This window comes from Eublepharis macularius, chromosome 8 (assembly GCF_028583425.1).
Source record: "Eublepharis macularius isolate TG4126 chromosome 8, MPM_Emac_v1.0, whole genome shotgun sequence".
Classification (NCBI taxonomy): Eukaryota; Metazoa; Chordata; class Lepidosauria; order Squamata; family Eublepharidae; genus Eublepharis; species Eublepharis macularius.
The window spans coordinates 122,060,022-122,083,222 of NC_072797.1; the positions used below are offsets into that span (position 1 = coordinate 122,060,022).

At 42.6% G+C, this 23,201-nt stretch overlaps 1 protein-coding gene across 1 annotated transcript in view; it reads left to right on the plus strand.

Moving 5' to 3' along the window:
* SVEP1 (sushi, von Willebrand factor type A, EGF and pentraxin domain containing 1) overlaps positions 1-23,201 on the plus strand; it is a 313,507-nt gene that overhangs the window by 62,321 nt on the left and 227,985 nt on the right. Inside the window, exons 20-31 of the mRNA XM_054986548.1 lie at positions 131-227; positions 994-1,107; positions 2,451-2,564; positions 2,879-3,080; positions 4,291-4,448; positions 9,380-9,581; positions 10,355-10,530; positions 13,004-13,128; positions 16,986-17,109; positions 18,201-18,371; positions 19,655-19,828; positions 21,406-21,525. Of these exons, the coding sequence (XP_054842523.1) occupies positions 131-227; positions 994-1,107; positions 2,451-2,564; positions 2,879-3,080; positions 4,291-4,448; positions 9,380-9,581; positions 10,355-10,530; positions 13,004-13,128; positions 16,986-17,109; positions 18,201-18,371; positions 19,655-19,828; positions 21,406-21,525 (1,777 nt within the window). The remainder of the gene's footprint in view (positions 1-130; positions 228-993; positions 1,108-2,450; positions 2,565-2,878; positions 3,081-4,290; positions 4,449-9,379; positions 9,582-10,354; positions 10,531-13,003; positions 13,129-16,985; positions 17,110-18,200; positions 18,372-19,654; positions 19,829-21,405; positions 21,526-23,201) is intronic.

Below are 23,201 nucleotides of genomic sequence, written 5' to 3' on the forward strand. Positions count from 1 at the left end.
TTATACACTCATACTGCTTATTTTTAGAGGGCTGCTGAAAAAAGTGATCTGGTTTGCTGTTTGCTGTTGAATAGTCATCATTGATGTATTTTCCCCTCTTTCTTAATCATTGTATCATTATTGGCAACAGGTATTCCATGAGTGCTTCCTGGAACCATGTCATAATGGTGGCACATGCAAACAAGTTGGAAGTGGGTATATTTGCATATGCCAACCTGGATATACAGGTAAATAACAGTGTTGGAAAACACCTTGAGGCAGTTTTTAGAAAGCTCATAAAATATATATGGAATTGTTGGTTAGTAGTGAACATTAGAAAACGTCTACAAACACCTTTATATCTCATCCATTTTGCACTTCTGTTTTGTGGGAATATTTTTGCTCTCATTAATAGACAAACCACTAGAGAATATTCCCTCTGCAACATAACAAGTTGGGTTCTTACGGCTGGATACTGCCCTCCACTCACTCACTTATACTTTTCTTTAATTATTCAAAGCATGGTCTGCACTAAGTGCAATTTACTTCAGAGTATACATTGAAACTATGTGGCTGGGTAATTGGTTCCACTGGTATCAATGGAATATGTAGCCCAATCCTGTTGCAAATTTATACAGAAATTGATTCTGCCAATTCATTGGGACATACACCAGGTAAATGTGCATAGTGTTGCAATCCAATGCATGCTTATGTAGCCAAAAGTCCCATTGTACTTCATGGAGCATACTTCTGAGCGGATGCGCTGAGGATCTGTTTGCATGTCCAAAAAACTTTAGCTGGATCTCATAGTTTTTGTGTAGCACGTTGTCATATGTATCTAGTTCTAAGGTACTGTGTTTTCGTAGAAAATATCATGATCCCATAGGATACCCGTCCAGGCAAATGATACTATAGCCTTAACTTGAGCCACATGGCATGTTTGTTTGAAATTTTGCTTTGTTTTTCTTTTTTTCTTTCTTTAGTAATCCAGATATATTTTCCCCTGTGCTGTAGGCTTAAAATGTGAAGTGGAAATTGATGAGTGCAAGTCTTCCCCCTGTCTCAACAAAGGGACTTGCAAGGATGGCATTGCAACATTCACCTGCCAGTGCCAGCCGGGCTACACAGGTGACAAACAATAAAAGAAGGCATCAACATACTTTTCGAAAAAAGAGTTGGGGTCATATTTGCTTCCTCTTTAAAACTATTTTGCCTTCCCTAGATTTCTTACAAAGATTGAACTTCTTCAGTGGACTCAGGAAAAGTTCTAATATGATGTAACAGAGGGTTGGATCCTAACTAACATTTCCATGGGCAGAAGGAGGGGTGATTTTCACCAATCTCACCCTCTTGCTGCATACTTCTACCTCTGCCTCTTGCTGTTTCCTTGTCCCTGAGGATTAGAATTGGGGCATTTTGAGCTTCAGTGGGGGTGGGGTAAGAAAGCTGTGCTACTCTTACAGAAATCTGTCTATCCACAGTAATTTTCCACAGGATCTAAGCCAGCATTTAAATATTTTTAGATAAACAAAACTATCTGCATACAGGACACTAACCTAAATAAACTGTCCAAGCTTACTTATTTTGAAGCATGTCCCACTGAAATTATTTTATTTTGATTCTATTGTTCCATCCAAAATGGGCAAACCCTCACCACGTACATTTGGTGTGCTTAAGGTAGTTCTTTAGATCTTTCTTAGAGATGTAGCAGCCCTTTTCATATATTACAATTGTGTATATCAGGAGACTACTAGCCACATGTATGACCTCCTGGAACATGCAGTCACCATATTGTGTAAACAAGGGCAATGCATGTATTTATCATGTACATACAGCTATAGTAAACATAGACTATTAGATTTTTTAGAGTTCACTGTCAAACATAGCAATGATGTTTACATAGGTAAATACACATGTTGCTATTGTTTACACAACATGGCAACCACACATATCAGGAGGATCTAGATGGAGCTGGTAAGCTCCGGTACACGTGACTGTAACATCTGGAAAGCTTTAACAGCATGAACATGTGTAGTTGATATATAGGAGTCTCACTTGTTTTTTTCCTCAACACACTTCACAGCTGTATGACTGGCAAAAATATGTGTAGCATTTTTATATTGGTGCATTTCCACCTTATAAAAAGCTGTGCCCGTTAAATTTAGAGAATCGAAAGTTGCGAGGGCTACTATCAAATAATGGCTGTATAGGACCTACTAGGAAACTTAGGAACTTGTGGTATGAAGAAAAAGACTTGGAGAACCACTTGATGATGTGGCAAAGGGCAAAGGAGATAAGAATGCATATGCCTAACAACTGATTTTTAAAAATGCATTATTTTCCACTGTTCTGGGAACATAATACTACGTGTTTGCAGGACTGTGTTTTTCATGTATAAGTACATGTTTGTGAGCTCGTATGAGTACACGTATATGCTATTAACATATTCCCTGTATCATTGTTGTTTGAAGGTTTACTATGCGAAGAAGATATAAATGAATGCAGTTCAAATCCATGTCTGAATGAAGCTGTCTGTGTTGATGGTACAAATGCTTACCAATGTACCTGTGCAGAAGGGTTTATAGGTTAGTGCTTTGTATTTTGTTTCCATCGAGGTCAGCAGTTTTGGTTTAGGATTGCCAGCTGTTCTCTCTCTCCTCCTTGTCTCTCTCTCCCAGTTTATTTGGCTTTAACCAGGATAGTAAGGGCTAATCTAATCTAGTCCCTGAACTCAAGAAACTCAAGAATTTTTTTTTATAATTCAGTTAAAGCCTTTTACTACTTCCTGTTTTTAAATGTATTTATATTTGTTGCCTTATACCTGTTGTAACCCGCTCTGAGCCCACTTGCAAGGAGGGCGGGCTAGAAATCAAACAAATAAATAAATCTTTCTTTTCAGGTGCTCACTGTGAAACAGATGTAAACGAATGTCTTTCAAACCCCTGTTTAAACAAAGCCACCTGCGAAGATCAGATTGGAGGTTTCCGTTGCAAATGCCCTTCTGGATTTATTGGTATCCTGTGCGAAAAAAACATTAATGAATGTCTCAGTAGACCTTGTAAAAATGGAGCCACTTGCAAAGATGGTATCAGTGGCTACAGGTAAAAAGAAAAAGGATACGGAAACTGGCTGTATTTAATAAAACAATTCAATACTGTTTCTCCAAAAATTCTAACAAATATTCGGAGGGGGAACTCAGCTTTTTAATAAACTTAGTGTTAATTAAATTTAATTTTAAAAAATAATGTTCATTTCCTATCAAAGCGGAATATAGAGTTACCAGCCTCCAGGTAGTGGCTAGAGATCTCCCTGAATTACAACTGCTCTCCAGGCCACAGAGATCAGTTCCCCTGGAGAAAATAACTGCTTTGGAGAGTGGACTCTATGCCATTATGCCCTGCTGAGCTCCAGCCCCTTCCCAAACCACACCCTCATCAGGCTCCACCCCTCAAATCTCCAGGTATTTCCCAACCCAGAGTTGGCAAACCTAGCGCTGAGCTCCCAGTTTGTTTCCAAAAATTATGAAGCTCTAAATGGCGTAGAACCAGGGGTCATTTTGTAGAAAAAGAGCTGGAGGAACTCATTAGCATAAGTCATTAGCATATGCCACACCCCCTGCCATCACCAGAAGTGTGTCATTGGCATAACTTATTTGCATATGCCACACCCCCTTACATCACCTATTCTGACTGTTTTGGACCCAATCCTGGCCATTCAGGGCCGAAATTGGGCCCAAAATGGCAAAAGGGGGCTGAAATGGCCAAAAACGGGCCCAAAATGGCCAGGATCGGGCTGCTGCTGAGTAGGAAAGTGATCCACCACCCGTCAGAGGCCCGATCTGGACTGTTTTGGCCCCAACCCAGGCTGAAACGGGCCCAAAATGGCCAAGGATCAGGTGGGCAGGACCACCTGACATGTGACGTCTTTGGGGAACTGCTGGAACTGCGTTCCTGCACGTTCCTCCTTGAAATGAGCCCTGAATAGAACTATGACACTTGAAGAGCGGTCTCCTGCACTGTGTGAAGGTCACACAAAGGCCCGAGGCCTGTAAAGGCCCAGCCTTGATCAATTGGGGACCCAGATCCTGAAAACTCTGGATCACTGAGGAAAAGTCAAAAATTACCCAATCCACTTGGCAGCAGAGTTCGCTTCATTCCAACTCATAATCTACTAGGACAAGTTTGAAATTCAGCAACTCTTTTTTTTCCTTCCGGTCCCCTGTGTTACTCGAATAGAAAGCTTAGTGCTGCAGTAACCATATCATTTAATAGTTTGAATAACAATAATGGAACCCATCTGTTTTGCTCTCAGGTGTCAGTGTGTTGCAGGATATACAGGGCCACAATGTGAAGTGAACATCAATGAGTGCGAATCCAGCCCCTGTGCAAACCAAGCAACGTGCGTGGATGCCTTGAACTCGTTCATTTGTAAATGTCGCCCTGGCTTTACAGGCAGCAGGTGTGAAACAGGTACACAGGACCAGCAAAAACAGTGCTCAGCGAGGTTTCCAGGAAACAGTTGTGCAGTCCTGAAATGGTACTATGCTGGCTTTCTATGAATGTAGCAGATTTCATAATGGAGTTTTGTTTTCTACAGAGTTACAGACCTTCAGTATTGCATTTAGATTTCCTCCCATTTTAGGAAAGAGTTCCCTCTTAAGGTGCTTTATGCACGTCTTTGCAAAGGCATAAATGTTGTAAGGGCATCTGGTGTTTTGTTACTGAGCAGTATCCAGAGCTTTTTGCATACTTTACCAGAGGGACAAAGTTGGTCCAGTAGCTCTCGTACTTGAAATAGTGTACCTTCACATGGTTGAAAAGAGAACATGGCTCTGTCACAAGCAGAGCTTTGTAATTTGTGAATAGTACCATTTCACTTCCATCAGAAAATTCTGAATGAGAAGATAAAACAGTGTGCCTGATTCCGGCTGGGTGAAGTGGGAGGGGGCATTGCCGTCTGCTCTCCACCTGATTCCAGCAGCTTGAATGGGGGGAGAAGAGCATTGCCTCACGCTCCACTCCTGATCCCAGCAGGGTAAAGGGGGCAGGCAATGTAACCTTCTACTCTCCTGATCCTGGCTGAATGAAGGAGTGCGGGCATTGCCACCTGCTCCACTCCTGATCCCTGCCGGGTGAAGTTGAGGGCAGGCATTACCTCTTGCTCTGTGCCTGATCCAGGCTGCATGAAGAGGGATGGGCATTGCCTCATGCTATGCTCCTGATCCTAGCCAGGTGAAGTGGGCAGGCATTGTCACCTGCTCCTCGCCTGATCTCAACCTGGTGAAGGGGGGGGCAGACATTGCCACCTACTCCACTTCTGATCCTAACTGGGTGAAGGGGGGCAGGCAATTCCTCCTGCTCCGTGGCTGATCCTGGCGGGGTAAAGGGGGGGGCGGGCATTGCCACCTGCTCTGTTCCTGATACCAACTGAGTGAAGGCGGGGACGGGCATTGCCACCTGCTCCATGCCTGATCCCAGCTGGGTGATGGTGGGGATGGGCATTGCTACCTGCTCCACTCCTGATCCCACTTGAGTGATGGCGGAGTGCAAGCATTGCCACCTGCTCTGCTCCTGATCATGGCTGGGTGAAGGGGGAGCGGGCATTGCCACCTGCTTTGCTCCTGATCCCAGCTGGGTGAAGAGGGGATGGGCATTTCCACCTGCTCTGCTCCTGATCCCAGCTGGGTGATAGCAGGGGGCAGGCTATCCCACCTACTCCTCTACTGATCCAAGCTGGGTAAAGGCAAAGGGGGTGTGTATTGCCACCTGATCTCAGCCGGGTAAAGGATGGGCAGGCATTGCCACCTACTCTGTGCCTGATCCCAGCTGGGTGAGGGTGGCGGGTGGGCATTGCCACCTGCTCTGCGCATGATCCCAGCTGGATGAAGGCAGTCAATGGGCATTGCCGCCTGTTCTCCTCCTGATCCCAGCTGGGTGAAGGACAGGCAGGCATTGCCACCTGCTCTGCTCCTGATCCCAGCTGGGTGAAGGCAGAAGGTGGGTGTTGCCATCTGCTCTGCTCCTGATCTCTGCTGGGTGAAGGCAAGGAAAGGGCATTTCCACCTGCTCTGCTCCTGATCCCAGCTGGGTGATAGCAGGGGGCAGGCTATCCCACCTACTCCTCTACTGATCCAAGCTGGGTAAAGGCAAAGGGGGTGTGTATTGCCACCTGATCTCAGCCGGGTAAAGGATGGGCAGGCATTGCCACCTACTCTGTGCCTGATCCCAGCTGGGTGAGGGTGGCGGGTGGGCATTGCCACCTGCTCTGCGCATGATCCCAGCTGGATGAAGGCAGTCAATGGGCATTGCCGCCTGTTCTCCTCCTGATCCCAGCTGGGTGAAGGACAGGCAGGCATTGCCACCTGCTCTGCTCCTGATCCCAGCTGGGTGAAGGCAGAAGGTGGGTGTTGCCATCTGCTCTGCTCCTGATCTCTGCTGGGTGAAGGCAAGGAAAGGGCATTGCCACCTGCTCTGCTCCTGATCCCTGCCTGGGCTTCCTGCCTTGCCACGCTCTCTGGAGGTCTGGCTGCCTCATCTGGGCTTCCCTCCACAGCAGCACCCTCTGGTGGTGCACCAGGATAGGAAGTGAGTTGTCTTGAATACGCTTAGCCTTTTATATAGTAGGATGTTATACTATCCCCTCTCCCCTCTCAATAGGCAGTGCTATCATTGGGTAGCCAGAGTAAAAAGATTTTGTTGCATGTACAGGCAGACTAACAAACTGCTGCAGACTAGAGGAGGGGAATGGAGGCTACACCCCCCTTGCAGACACCAGGCAGCATCTTCCATGCCGCCTTAATTTGTGTGTTTCCTGGAGTAAGTAAAAAGTGACAATCTGTTTAGGCTCAAACCAGATGAGATGCATGAGCAAGTTCTGAGGCCTCTCCACACCTGTAACTTTCCTTAAAAGAAGCTGAGGAGAATGTGATTAGAAAAGTTAACCCTTACCTCCCTCCCTTGGCATCACCACACGTAAAAATTCTTTCTCTAGGCTATCATTAGTCCAGATAAGTAAAACTATAGACAGCTTTTTTTGTTAATTGAACCAAAGACTGAACTAGGGATGAATTTAAATTACTCTGCCACTGGCCATCGTTAAGGGGCATCTGTTCCATTAAATTTACAGCATATAGCGTCATCGCTGATATAGGCACAGTAACGTTTCTTTGGGTCACCTCGCGTTTCTTCGCGCTCCCAGCTGTCCACACCTAAGCGCTCTGTTCCATTCTCTCTAATGGGCGCAGAAGCAGCTCCTCCCCCCCCCCCTTTTTAAAAATTTTTGGCGTTTAATTCCGCTATAACGGAATAACATTAATGTTTAAAAAAAAAAACAGAAAATGACTGAACACTGCCATTTTTAGCAAGGTGTGGTTTGGGGTTAAAATAAAAATTTCTCTAATGGCAATTCAGTCATTTTTACTTGTTTTCTTCAGCAGAAAATTTTCATTGTGTGATGTTGTTACAGCGATATAAGGACATTATTACAAAAAAAAAGGGGGGAGTCGCGGGAGAAATGGATTCTGGGATTGAGGAGAGAAAAAAAGGGTGGGCCTATGGCATGGCGAGGCGAAAAACATCGATGTGAGGCATTCACACTGAGGCGCAAAATATCACGACTATCAAGCACAAAGCAGAAGAGAGAAAATCCCATCAGTGTTGGAATACGGTGGGTGTTTGCCGGGAAATTGCGCCATTTTTGCGCTAAATAGAAGCCCGTGTGACGACGGCCACTCTCATGTGAAGAAAGAAGAGGTAGGAAACTATTTTCAAAGACTAAGGGCAAAGGGGACCAAATCCTGCCTCGTTCTATGCTGCACACCAGTGCTTAAAGTGTTTTTTCCCCTTAGCCTGATTTCTCTTCTAGCATCAGAGCTGGGTGGGAAAAAATACTTCAAATACAGAATACAGCAAGGTATACCAGGAAAGCAGGCACCCATCTGTGTTTTAAACAGGGCTTCTGCTCTGTTTATATATCGATGGGCAGACCTGGGTATTTACTGTTACCTATTATTTTTAATTTTATTTTTAATTTTTATTTCATTTATATCCCACCTTTCCACACTGAGGACCCAAAGTGGCGTACATCATTCTCCTCTCCTCCATTTTTTCCTCACAACAACCCTGTGAGGTAGGTTAGGCTGAGAGACTGTGACTGCCCCAAGGTCACCCTGCAAGCTTCCATGGCGGTGCAGGGATTCGAACCTGGGTCACCCAGATCCTAGTCACATACTCTAACTGCTATGCTATGTTGGGTCTCTGATTTGTTTCCACTGTTTGCTATCTTGGTTTGCCAAGGGCCTCCCTGTGTCTAATTTGGAAGTGAGAATTTTAATTAGCCTGTAAAATGAGGACACTTTTTCTTATCTTCCTGAAAGTTACCAGTTACCAGGATTATGATCCCTAAGAATTTCGTCTGACTTGGGATGGGAGGGAGAAAGTTTCAGGCAGAAAAATGTGTTTATCATTGTAACAAATGAAAATTAAAAACAGAACTGAATATATCAAAGAAATTCTTCCAACAACTGATTTAACAAAAACCTAATCAGGTTACTCTTTTTAAAACTGAAAACAAAAAGAAGTACAAAAAGAAATCTCTGCGCATTCCTAATAGTTGGATTGAAGCTTGCTGACCTTTCTCTGGATTTCATCCACGGGCTGCTTTTGTTTTTGATAAGTTGGGAAAGATGGAGCTGTTCAGCTCTAGAATGTAAGGTGAACTGAATACAGCTGCTAAATGTAAACCAGTGGAGTTGGGCCTGTTCATTTGTCCTTAGTGCCACAGAAGTTCCCAGTGAGGCTGTGGGTAAGTGCTGGAGGTTATAAGCCCCTTGTGATAGCACTGAAAAGACATCAGGTTCAAAGCTGGTGTTAAAACAAGCTGTTTAAAAATGGGTTTGTGTGTGTGTGCATGCATGTGCGCGCGCTTCTGTTTGTGCTTCCTGGACAATTAGTTTACCATGTTTTTAACCTATCCCTCCTCCGAAGAGTCCAGATCGGCTGTTTCCCTTCTTCATTTTTTATTCTCTCAACAATCTTGTGCAATTGCTTAGGTTGGCCCATGGTCAGCCAGCGAGCTTCATAGCTGAGTGGGGATTAAAACCTGGCCCTGCTGTGCCTTGTCCAGTGCTAGCCACTACACTGCACAAGGGCATAATCCTTTAGATGAAATCACTGATATTCTCTCTGTAAAAGGGGTGTATTTGTTCAGGCACTGTTTACAGGTGCTGGAAATCTCAGGACTATCTCAAGATCAGCTTCTACGTCCCATTCACTTGGCAGGTACAGAATACATAAGTCGGAGCCCTTCAAATCTTTTTGCTCTGTTTAAATTTGCATATTTGCAAGCATGCTACTGAAGTTGGAAAATGCAGAAGCCTGAGTATTTTCCCATTTCATTGCAGAACAGTCTTCTGGATTCAATCTGGATTTTGAAGTTTCTGGGATCTATGGCTATGTTCTGCTTGACAGTGTCCTCCCTGCGCTAAGTGAGATCACCTGTGCCTTCTGGATGAAATCTACTGATACTACTAATTACGGGACTCCAATTTCTTATGCAGTGGAAAATCAAAGCGACAATGCGTTTCTGCTTACGGATTACAACGGGTATATGATTTAGCAGCAGTACTGTCTTAAATGCTAGACCAGCCGCTCTATTCTTACGGGTCTCTTTATGTTGCATGAACAGAAGTGTGTTTTGCCACACAGCTGGTCAGGAAGGATATCTAACAAAGTTGGCATCAACAGTGATTGATGGCTTCTCTCTGTTCAGAAGCACATGCATTGGGGCTTGTCCAGAACGTTGTACACAGAACCAAAATTAAGGTGTGCCACTGAAGAATAACACAGCTCTGCCTCTTGCAACCTTTGATTTTTAGATTTTAATGTGGGAAAGGGAGGTCCACTCAGGTAAAACTGAGCATAATGTTTACTGCATCTTGATTTAAATTTGGTAGAAGACGGAGTGATAAATCTTGTTTTGCAGGACCCAAGTTTGCCATTCTTGATCAAGAATATAGCATGATCTCAATTTATAGATAGAATCTGGATTTTTTTTTTAAAAGAACTCTGAACGGCCCAGGGAAGTCTCAGTATGTCTCTCTTCATATGGGAGCTCAACCCAAGGCTGTATTTGGAGCATATAGACCTCTTGTGCAATTAGATGTTTTTGCAACTGGGAGATGTGCCAGTTTAAACATTACATAGCTGTGCTCCTGAGAATGGCTGGTCTGCTCCATATGAAGTGATTTGTAAATATCAGAACCAGCCTTGTATGTATGTGGAAAAGAAAGAGATTCTTACTTGAACTACTGTGGGTATTCTGTTTACATACAATTCAGTCACTCACTCTCTCTCCGTCCCCCCTTAAATTAATGCAGGTGGGTTCTTTATGTGAATGGGATGGAGAGTATTACAGATTGCCCTTCTGTAAACGATGGCAACTGGCATCACATTGCCGTCACCTGGACCAGCACTGATGGCGCTTGGAGAGTGTATATTGATGGGAAGCTCTCTGATGGAGGCAGTGGTTTATCTGTTGGATCAGAAATCCCTGGTACTGTCCTGCTTTCATATTTACCAAGTTCCACTACACTTTCCTTCTTATTACTTATTCTGAGGCATTATGATTGAGAAGTATTTATTTATTTATTTATTTTACAAAATTTTCACCCTGCCTTTCGGTCTTCATAAGGGCCACCAAGGGGGCTAATAAATTTAAATATACATAATAAAATCTCATTTTTAAAACCATTAAACCACTGTGTTTTCCAGTTAGAGCATATAGGATCAGACCCCCTTCTGCCAGTTCTTCTCTGTTTTTGCTTATGTCTAGACTGTCTATACTTAGTAGGCAATATGGTAACTACAAATTGAAACAAACGACACTGTAGAAATAAACCACATACAGCTGCCTTATCAGATCATCAGCCCACTCAGCTCTATATAATTTCTTCTAGCTGACAGTGATGTTATGCTCTGCCATGGAGCTGTGGTCTCTACTCACACAAATTACATTACTTTGTTCTTAAAACCACTTAAAATGACAGAACTGTGATACTGAGTCATTCTGGTCAACATTGAAAGAGTGACCATCATAGGCCATCATGGATCTATGATTCACTCTGAGATAGATGAATGGCCTTCACATAGGTTCAGCACTGGAACGTTTATTTTTCCCCATCTGGTTTTTCACTTTCAAAGAAGATAGCAGTTGCATATGCACACATACACACACATACACACACACACAAATATATATTCAAATTACCAGTTTCTTTAAAAAGAACTGTCAACTGAAACATTCACTCAGACTTGATGCAGTAGAATGGAAGCCGTTCCCACATGACCTGGCCCCATGCCACTCCAATAACCTGTACGTGATAGTTAATGTGTACTGAAAGACATTTGCTCAGGTATGAATTACATGGGGTGGGCCTGAAGATATGGTTGCATCTCGCCAGTGCTGCCTTTCAGAAGTATCTCCCATGCTGCAGAAGCAATAATACGTTACTGCTGTACTGATATCTTCTGTTCATTAACAATTTGGGTGTGGTCATCCCTCTCCCATTCCAAGACACCACTGACTTATCAACTATCTCAAAAATTGAAGCCTATTTATTTCATCCCATGTAATTCAACTAAAGCCACCCCGTCTGCATAATTCCATCTCTTCATCCATAAAGCTTCTTCAGCAGTCTGCCTTAGGGGTGTGCACTGGAAAAAAAATTCAGTTGATTTGGTTTGGTAATACCGAACTGGAAAAAAATTCAGTATTCCCCAAGTACCAAATTTATTCTCTGGTTCAGTAATACAGAGCAAATTTTATGAAATTAGGTCATTGTTTCCTATGGGGAACTCAATTTGGACATTTCCAATGGCCTGGGATGGCATCATTTTTGGACTGAATTTCAACAAATTTGCAGGGGACCTGCTCCTAACTGTCCTATCTCCCAAGTTTTGTGAAGATTGGATCCCAGGGGGCCATTTTTTGGCCTCCCAAAGAAGGCATCCCTAGTCACCGCCAATTTCCAATATTCCCTATGGGGAAAACCAACAACTAGCCTATCTTAAAAAAACTTTTAAAAAGTTCACACTTCACAACTCTCTCAGGATACCCCAAAAGTACACCCAAACACCACTAGGTTAAGCTAACAAACTGAACCAAGCACCTCAACAAACCCCCCACCCCACCCCCAGAAGAACAACCAACCTTAATTAAGCATCTGACCAAACCAAACTTCTATTCCAACAAAAAACAGAACCCCGTAAAAAACACCAACCAAATTTCTGTAAAGAAAGCCCAACAAGGGAAAACAGCCCCCCCCCAAAGAACAAGCAGCAAAATGAACAGTAAATATAACCAACTTAAAAAGCCAAAAATCAAAAACCCTTGTACAAAAAAGCCCAACCAAAGCCCACCCCCACACAGCAAAAAAAGCAGCTTTTAAAATGCAAATAAAAGAAAAATTTCCAGTCACAGTCCAAAGCAGGCCAGGAGAGAAATCTAACAGTCAGCAGCAACAGCAGCAAGCAGGCAACTGAGGCAAGCCTGCTAATTCAACTCCTTGCAGCAGTTTAAAAAATGTACTCTCCTTCTTGAGAATCCCATTGGTCAGAGAAGGAGAGCTGCTGCAAGGACTGGCCAGTTACATTCCCCCCTCCCTTCCCCCTTCCCTCTTCTGCTTCTGATTCACTCACTCCTCCTTCCCCCTTCCATTTGGTAAAAAAAGGCTGGAAGCAGTGTTTCTTTGCTGTTCCTTAGCAAAGGAACAGCACTGCCACGCTTACCGAAGTTTATCAAATTTTACTGAATAAATTTAGTAATTCATATTTAAGTTCAGTAATACCGAATTTTACTAAATCAGATAAAATTCGGTATTTTTGCCAAATTTTGAACCCAAATTGCATGGCCCTAGTCTGCCTAAATGGTGAAGCTACAAATAGAATACTGATAATATGCATTCGGATTTCCACAACTCAGGTACAGAGTGTGCTGGCCTCATATGCTGTTTTTCTGTCAAGTGCAGGTGGAGGTGCTTTAGTGCTTGGACAGGAACAAGATCAAAGAGGAGAAGGGTTCAATCCTGCTGAGTCTTTTGTTGGCTCAATCAGCCAGCTTAACATTTGGGATTACGTCCTGTCTTTACAACAGGTAAATATATAGCATCTGATTTGGTTTTCTGAAAGTTTTCTGGAATGAACATCTAAAGCAACCTTCCATCTTCCCAACCTGACCCTCCCGTTTCTGTCTGTGACTTTCTGAAATCAACTGGTGTCAGTTAGAATTGTTGCCATTTTTTCGTAAAGTTATGTATTACCTGAAGATGTCTTACTTGTTCATTTAAGCATCCTTATTCTGTAGCCACCACATTATATTATCTGTACTCAGAAGTAAGTCTTCTTCAGCTAAGGGTCTCTTACAACAGTGTTCTTTGTGCTTAGCATAATTAATGACTTCATGTTCGTTCCAGACTGCCAGTTATTTTGCACAACTGATGAATCAATGATAAATGATAAATTATCAGTTCTTGTTCTTTTGGGAACAATGAAATTTCATAGGAACTATTCTAAGGAATCTGTGGATTGTATTATAGCAACTAGAGCACAATTAATGCCCTTTTCAAACTGGTGCTGAGAGATTGCTGCCCTCTGAAGCGCTGTAGCAAAAATAAGAATGGTTCCACATTTGCTTGGAATGATCATAGTTCGTTTACTCACTTTGTTGTCAATCTGTTGTAGTTTTTATATATTTCTGTCTTTCACAGCTGACTTGTTATGATTGGGGTGTGCAATCCAGGTTTGGCAACCGGTTTAAAAACCAGATTTATGCCAATCCATCTTAATCTGGTTAAACTGGATATCTTGCCTAAACCCCAGATCAGATCTGGGGACCAGGGATGGATTATCCAACTGTAGGCAGCAACCATGGGCAGCTGCCACAGAGGCAGAGTAGCAGCATGAGTGAGAAGACAGCAGGGGCATGAATGGAGCCAAGCTGGTGGGATAGGGGAGGAGGCAGCAGTCAGAGTGGATTCCCCCACTCTGCCCCCCCCGAGCTCCAAAAGAGCCCCTTCAAGGTACCACTGGCATCCGCCTTTAAAATTCTGTGGTTCCCCTTCACTAAAGGGATTCTCCATGGAATTCTCTGATTTGTCATTGGGATTCTCTGGTTTGACAATAAGCTGGCAAAGGAGTATTGTCAAATCAGATAATCCCAAGCAAGGGGGGAGGGAGCTGCAGAGTTCAAAAGCCTTGGAAATGTTTCCTCTGTACAAAACAACAGAGAGTGGCTGGAGACAGTTTGTTCCGGGGCCTACAGAATTGGACCCCGGGGTCTAATCCTTCTGAAATTTAAGGAGTCTTTAGTGGACAGTCAGGAGTGGGTTCCTTGTAAATTTGTTGGAGATTGCTTTAAAATCCCCCCAGCCTCCCCCCGCCCTGTTATTTTTCCCCATAGGTATTAATGACTGGTTAAATGAGGGATTCTCTAACCAGAATCAGAGAATCCCAGAGAATTTCAGAGATCCTGGATATTTTTTTATTCCTGAAACCTGGAACTGGATTACCCAGATTTTCTTAATTACTATATTGTTACCCTCTCCTTCCTGGCAAGATTCCCTTTGCTAGATTCTGTAGCTCTCCAAACCAGTTGTGGCTGCTCTTACCTGATAAGGAAAGGAGTAAAGACCATAAAAATGACTGTACAAGTTGCATAGTAATTACTTACCTGCTGAAGAATTAGCTTCATGTTCCAAGCAATCTCATTTTTAAATTCACCACCAGTCCATTCTATGCATCTTCTGGTATTTTTAAGTAAATGAGGAAAAAGGCACTCTTTGTCTGGTCTTAGCAGTAGGCAACAGTTCATAAAACAAAACGTAGAGCTTTGAGGATATGCACTTTGGATGGAGTAATGAAACTGCTTACTTAGCATATTGGGAGGAGTGTGCATAAGAGTGATTGAAAGAAAAAAGATTTGGGAGGGGTGGAGCAAGGAGCCTAGTCAGTTTGGTCTCTCTGAGAACTGAGGGACTGGAAGGCCTCAGCTGAAGAAGTTTTTGTCTGATGTGGGCTCTTCCTTTTTGGAAATCACATCTTCTGGAGGAGGTTAGCCCCCAGACTACCTCTCTTTGAACGAGAGCTGGTTTCTTCTCTTGGATGGTGAGGAGAGAGGCCTTGAGAACTTTACTTCCCACTGGAGGCCTGCTTCTGAGGGACCGTGGCTGACCACTGAGGGACTGCGACACTGACCACTAGGCCTTTGGTTCATGGAGGTTTCACTATATATGATCATATATATGAGCTAGGCCCTGAAATGTAGTATTTTATTGTCGCCATCTGAAGAGAAGCTGCTATTTTAATATCTGTGTACAATGTTTTTAAATGTTTTATATGAAATGTTTTAAATGTTTTAATGTTGTTATCTGCCCTGAGCCTGCTTGCGGGGAGAGCGGAATATAAATACGATAAAATAAATAAATAAAAATAAATAATATTGTTGGTTGTTGTGGGTTTTCCGGGCTGTATTGCCGTGGTCTTGGCATAGTAGTTCCTGACGTTTCGCCAGCAGCTGTGGCTGGCATCTTCAGAGGTGTATCACCAAAAGACAGGCTGTGGAAGGCTAATGGCGGGAGCATTCCACACCCTGGGAAACTCTCACAGGATGACTCAGCTCAACCCCACCCCTCCTGAGTAGATACAAATGACCTGCCAACATCTTTTCCACACTGTGACACTGAGAGATCTCTGTCTTTTGGTGCTACACCTCTGAGGATGCCAGCCACAGCTGCTGGCGAAACATCAGGAACTACAATGCCAAGACCACGGCAATACAGCCCGGAAAATCCACAACAACCATCGTTCTCCGGCCATGAAAGCCTTTGACAATACAAATAATATTGTATTTATTGTATAAAGTTGTATTAATGTTATTTGTATGTTTCATCTGTTTTTAACTGTTATTTATGTAAATTGAAATGTTGTACTCCGCCCTGAGCCCACCGGGCGGGGAGGGCGGACTGAAAGTCTAATTGAATGAATGAATGAATGAATGAATGAATGAATGAATGAATGAATGAGTTGAGGATGAGGATTACCTTACATTGTGTGCACAATCGTTATTTTCCTGTTATAATAAATAGTTGCTTAAGCCAAAATGTATGAGTCGGGCAGGGGTTAAGAAAGGAGGCCCGAAGCCTTGAACTGGCCCTTATTCCCAACACAGGTTACAAATATGATGCATATAAAATAAAACTATTATTATCATTGTTATGATGATGATATTATAAATTATAATATTTCTGGTAAGTTGCTTCATCTGAGGGTGGAAATGCACATTACCTAAGGACGCTCAAGTGAACCTCATTTCACATGTCCCCCCTCCAACTTTCTATGCACTCACTCACACAGTCACACTTCAACTTGCTCCATGTGAATACATTCATGCAATCAGTATCAGATCCTCCTCAGCTGCTAAAAGTATCCCAGTTTCCCTCACCATCCATTCATTGGAATGCAGAACTTAACACTTTCTCACACCTTAAAGAAATATAAATTGGCAAGTCAAAGGAGCCTGCAGTGCTTGTTCTCGCCCCGAAAACAGAGCTTGACTGACGCTTTGCCCTACGGACTCACTTGCAGATGCAATCACACCAAGGGAGCTTCCATGAAAGCAGCATTGACGTGCGCCGAACAAGAACAGCCTGCACATGAATTGAGGACCACATATACAGTCCTGCACATAAGCGCCCCTAGGTACTTAGAAACGTGTATTTCCACCCTATGTTAAAAAGATAGACATGTTTATCATAAATGCTGCATATGCAGCAGCCTAGACACAATTATACTTTGTATATTTTTGGGATTTCCCAACAGTTTTTCAGTGTTACTTTTAAGTTTTAGAACACGTTAAAGAAACCATGTTACCATATTTTTTGCTATTCCATTTGAGCAAATACCTTCTGGTACTCATCAACTGCTGTGTATCTGTCTGTCTCTTTTAACTTTAAGGTGAAATCATTGGCTGTTTCTTGTCCAGAAGAACTGCAAAAAGGCAATGTATTGGCCTGGCCAGATTTCCTTCCTGGGGTTGTCGGAAGAGTAAAAATAGATCCCAAGAGCATATTCTGTGCCGGTTAGAACTTTAATTTCTATACATGCAATGGTTTTCAAATTAGGTTCAGGGAAACTCTGGGGTTCGTTGTAAGCTTATTAGAATCATCTTGGTTAGAGGTCTTTCAAGGTTCTTAGAAAGCCTAGTAAGACCATTTGATTTCCCAAACTTCTTCTGAAACATTACCAATTGGGTAATAATTTTGTTTTGCATCTTTTGGTGTTGCCATTTCTTCATTCCTAATAAACTGACTGTGCACCATAGACTACCATACACAACGTTCTATAATCTGTGCACAGAGCTGGCAGATGAATCAACAGGGGAAAACATTCCTTAAAAGTAGAAAATTCCAAAAATGATTGGAATTCTTTATTTATTGCTTCTTCCTAGAAGATGCAAAATTTATGATACAATGACCCCCTGCTGGACTAGCTTTCCGTAGATAATTAGATTAGTTAATGCTGGAACATTTAGTAGTCATTCTTCAAATTCCAGCATTGTGTAATAAATGTTCATTGGGACCTCAAGCAAAATATTTATTGCTTCCTGTACTGAGATGTTGAAAGAGTGAAGTCTAAGACTGGGTCAAATGGAAGAGCTCTCCAGTCATTCATTGAAAACAGAAAATTAAATCACTTTTGGCTCCTTATTTTGTTTTCTTCTACTTGCAAAAAATCATGTTGACTGTGTGTGTTAACACATTTAAGCTCATTGAAGTGAGCTTAAAAAACATAACATATTCCCAGATAATGTTATATAGTACCAAAAATTTGACTGGTCAGAGTAAAGTCTCAGAGATTGTTTGGAAATACCTGTAACTGTATCACACTCCCAGTTTCTAAGACACACACTTCTACTTCTGGTTCCATCTAAGGTCTAAGACAAAGCAGCTGAATTATAACACCTCAAGAGCCTTGCTCACCTGAAGAATGAAGGGATGGTTCAGTAGCAGTATGTTAAAATGGAACATGTAGGTAGGGCTGGGAATGGAATTTATGCTACACATTTATAAGTAACTGGAGTGTTTAGCTTTTGATGTTGTTTATTTGTAGTAATTTGTGCTGTCTCCAGCGTCTGTGTATCTGTGTGTCTTTCTTTTTGTTCCCCCTCAGATTGCCAACCCTTAGAAGGTTCCATTCCTCACCTGAGGACTTCATCAAGTGAATTAAAGCCTGGGTCAAAAGTCTCTCTCTTTTGTGACTCTGGTTTCTACATAGTGGGGAATTCTGTCCAGCACTGTCTAAATTTAGGACAGTGGGCCCAACCCCTTCCACGATGTGAAAGTAAGTGCTCTGGGTAATTTTCAGAATGGTCCTAAGCGGAGTTACACCCTTCTAATTCAGTTGAAAACAGTGGGCTTAGACGGGTATAACTCTGCTTAGGATGACATCATTTGACTTAAGAGTCTTTCGGACAAAATTTGCTATTTATTTTTGCAAACCTATTTATTTTGCAACCTATTTATTTTTATTTATTTATGTTATTTATAGCCCACCTTTCTCACTGAGACTCAAGGTGGATTACACAGTGTGAGATTAGTACAGTCAGTTTCAAGGACATTTCCATAAACAATGCCATAGGGTAAATAAACACAATTTTACAAAGGATAAGAATCCAATTCAGCGTTGAAGAAATGCTGAAACAGAAATAAGCAATTCTAGGGCTAACATTAGATTACATGAGGCACAAGTCGCTCATAGGAGCACATATTTAAGAAAATAGGTAGTACATAAGGCAACATAGTGGTGTAGTCTACAGTTCTTAAATCATTAGCAAAGCATCTGAGAGCCCCTCCCTACAACGCAAAAGCCTTTGTGAATAATTTGGTTTTGCATCATTTGCGGAAAGCTAGGAGAGTGGGGGCTCTCTTGACTTCCTCAAGCAGGCCGTTCCACAGGGTAGGGGCTTTCTCTGTGGTGGCCCACAGTACAGCTCATATATCAGAATGAGAGTCTGGGCAAATTTGTATAAGTTAGAAGTCTGTTAGGAATGGGGGGAATGCATAGAGAGGGGCCTTATGGAGACAGTTTAAAGTCAACTAGGGGAGGAGGCAGGAGATGCTAACTTTTTCTTTATCCACACTTCCCTTTCCGCAGCTTTTTTTCCCCCTGTGAATGTTCCAGTCTGGGAGCCTCATCAGGAGGGGGAAAAAAACTAGGTAGAATTGGTTTATGAGAGGGAAAGACTGATGAAGAAAACACTGAGTTACAGGACCTAGCAATATGCTTATTAGAGTTTAAAAATGAGAACATGAATGTCCATTGAAGTGCAGAGTATTGTGGATATGCATTCTTTTTGACAGCCGCCTTCTCCGCTTGCCTCCATTTCAAATTCGTCCAATTGCAAGCCACATTTAGAGTTCAGTGGGCATCCGTGAAAGTGGCTTGCTCCTCGGCTGGGTGGGAGTTGCTGTTCTGACAGCCTGTTATACTTGCTTCTCCAAACTGCAGTCTGGCATTCAAAGCCATTGACTTCCATAGAAGATAGTTGGAATTAAACTTGCTCCAAGAGTTAATACTCAAGCAAATACATCTAATGCATTTGTGCACATGTTGTCTGGATGCAGGGATAAGCTGTGGAGAGCCTCCGCCTTTAGAAAATGGCTTTTATTCTGCCGAGGACTTCTTTGCTGGAAGTACCATTACTTACCACTGCCGCAGCGGTTATTACTTGTTGGGAGACTCCAGGATGCTTTGTGCAGACAATGGCAGCTGGAAGGGTGGTTCACTGTCTTGCCTGGGTGAGTTCCTTTGGCCACATTTTTAATCTTGTGGGCTGAAAACCCTGCTCCTCTATCTGCCACCAAAGGCTTGTTGACCCTAAAGTAAAATAAGTTTATCTGAGTAAAGATATAACCTGGATTTTAAAAAAAAAGTTAGGTGGGCTTCAGGCTTTGCAAGCACTTGGGGAATTCCGTCAGTCACAGCTCTTCGGAGCTCTCTCAGACCCACTCACCTCACAGGGTGATTGTTATGAGGATAATAATAACACACTTTGTAAACCACTCTGAGTGGGCATTAGTTGTCCTGAAGGGTGGTATATAGATCAAATGTTATTATTATTATTTCTTTTTTCAAAGAGTAGAACTACATGCTATATCACAAACTGAACCTGAAAATTCCTTCAGTTTCACAGGCCAGGTGCTATATGGCACAAAAAGCTATTATTTGTGATTGTTTGTTTGTTGCATTTATATTCTTTCTTTTCTCCCAAGGAATTCACAGCAGTGTGCACGGTTCCCTCTCTCTATTTAACCTCCCAGCAACCCTGTGAGGTGGGAGAGTATGTATATGATTGGCCCAAGGTCACCCCATGAACTTCCATGGCAGAGTGGGAATTTTAAATCCAGATCTTAGAAGTCATAGAGCGGAACCACAAGTGACAAAAGGCTCAGGTTGGACACTTGTCAGCTTCCCTCAAGTTTTGATGGGAAATGTAGGCAGCTTGGCGGAATGTTAGACAAGTGACAGTTGAAAAGTCCATTGGACAACAGACAGAGAGCCAAGCTGCAAGACAAGGATGCCTACATTTCCCATCAAAACTTGAGGGAAGCTGACAAGTGTCCAATCTGTGCCTTTTGTCACTTGTAGTTCCGCTCATAGTCCACTGCTTTTTAACAGATCCTGGTGGCATGCAGGAAACAGAATCAGATTAAGAGGTCCTGAGATGGTAATAATTTGGGGACCACCAAGAGTAATATTATTTATCTTGCGCCATCAGGCACTTTACTGAATAACATAAGGAAACTACAATCCATGTTCCAGGGACCTTACAATATAAAGACCCAAGGTGGTGGGAGAAGAGAGAAACAACAGAGGAAGGGGGAAAACAGAGAAGAGTAACAAGGCATGAATTAAACCAAGCACTAATACAACACCAATGTGATCCTAAACAGAGTTACACCGTTCTAAGTCCATTGAAGTCAGTGTGCTTAGGAGGATGTAACCTCTCAGGATTGTGTGGTCAGTTGATTTTGTTTCAGTTGAAAATGGGTACTTAGGGATTAAGCACAGAAGAGATGCTTTGGGGGCTAAAGGATGGTAAAGAGAGAGAATTTTTGTATTTATTTAAACATTTATACACCGCGTATACACCCAAATAGGGTCCCCCAGGCAATTTTCAGGAATAAAAGGCAGAGATTGAGAACGGGAAGAGACTTTAAAGAGAGCAGGAGGAGACCTTCAAGCATCTCTGCACGAGAAAACTTGCGGAACAGATGTCACAAGCCAGGGATATACTAGGATTTGAATGCAGAAAGATAGAAATCATATTAACAATGAAGACTGCTCTAGAGATGGCTCTTTTGTTTGTTTGCAGATGTCGACGAATGTGCAGTTGGTTCTGACTGTGACGAACATGCTTCCTGCCTTAACACAAATGGGTCCTACATCTGTACCTGCATCCCCCCTTATACCGGAAATGGCAAGAAATGTGCAGGTAAAGGGCAATGTAGCTGAGGGTGGTAAAGGAGACCAGCTAGGCAAGTATGAGGCAAGGACAACAGAATTCTATGAGTGGAAATAGACATTGTGAATTACCTGGAGACACTCAAGTTCAGGATTTTATGTGTGGTCCTCAATTCACCTGCAGGCTGTTCTTGCTTGGCGCACGTGAATGCCACTTTTATGGAAGCTCCCTTTGTGTGATTGCATCTGCAAGTGAGTCCATAGGGCAAAGCGTCAGTCAAGCTCTGTTTTCACTGCAAGAACAAGTACTGTAGGCTCCTTTGACTTGCCAATTTGCATTTCTTTAAGGTGTGAGAAGTGTTAAGATCTGCATTTCAATTAATGGATGTGGGAGTTGGGGAAAACTGAGATACTTTTAGCAGTTGAGGAACTCATATTGAGGAACTGATATTGATTGCGTGAATGTATTCATGTGGAACTAATTGAGTTGTGACTGTTCGAGCGAGTGCATGGCAAGTTGGACACGTGACATGAGGTTCGCTTGAGCATCCCAAGGTATTTAGTAACGTGTATTTCCTCCCTGTTAGCCATTGTTCATGTCCTATTGAAATCAGTCTCTGACATCGCAAATTAACCATTTCAAAAAGTGAACAGCAAAACCTGAATGGACTTGATCTAGACCCTTGATCTAGACCCTTGTTTTGATTAATGCTGATTTTTCCCACCAAGTGGCACATACTGCTTTTGAAATGTGTATGAATAAAAATCATTCCTGAAAAAGCAGCAGTAACATGATGAGTCTCCACAACAAAACTAATCTATAGTTCTGAAACTAAATCAAGGGTTTTTTTTAAAGCCACATCTTATTGAAGCATATCTATTTGTGTGACAATCTTGTTTATTATTTTAAGATCAATAAATAACGATAAGATACTGGGCTCGGATTTTATGGGTGATGAATGCAGCAAGGGCATTTCTGTTTTCTGCTGTCCTCTTTTATCGGCAGCACTTTGTGAACCACAAAAATCTCATGTGGGTCAGAGAAGCCTCATGGACAAAATGCCACGAGGTTTAGGAGACTGCTGAGGAAATAATGCCCCTGCCTACTGGTTGAGGAGGTTCTGCTGCCAGAAGAGAGAGGAGAGAGCAATTTTGCTTGATCCCATCCACCACCACCACCCACAAACTGCATCTCCTCTGGTCTTTTGGCATTTTGTCGTTGAGGCTCCCCCAACCATCCATTTTGGAAGTCACACAAAGGGCGGCCAGGGGTACGTGGGCAAGATCCACTTTCCACTCGTGGTTCATTGAATCTATCCCTTTCACTCAAATTTCTGAAGAAAATTAATTCAAATATGAATCCAGCCTAACTGTATGGTACAAAACCCAAACGGTTTCTACTGAAATTGTCAGTCCTGCGTCACTTTCTCTCTCTCCTCCGTTCATAATTGTAGTAAAGTTTGCTTATGTCCCGATATCATCACCAAGCGTACAAAAATCCAGTCTCCCAGTCACCACTAGCACTTAAAAATTGGGCCTGGCAACTAGCTCCTGAATTGTTGAAGAGGGCAGGAATTTGAGTTCTGCTGTATGTGAGACCTAGCCCGGTCACCTCCTCCTTTTACTTCCTTAGGGCCAAGCTACAAGTGACAAATGACACAGGTTGGACACTTGTCAGCTTCCCTCAAGTTTTGATGGGAAATGTAG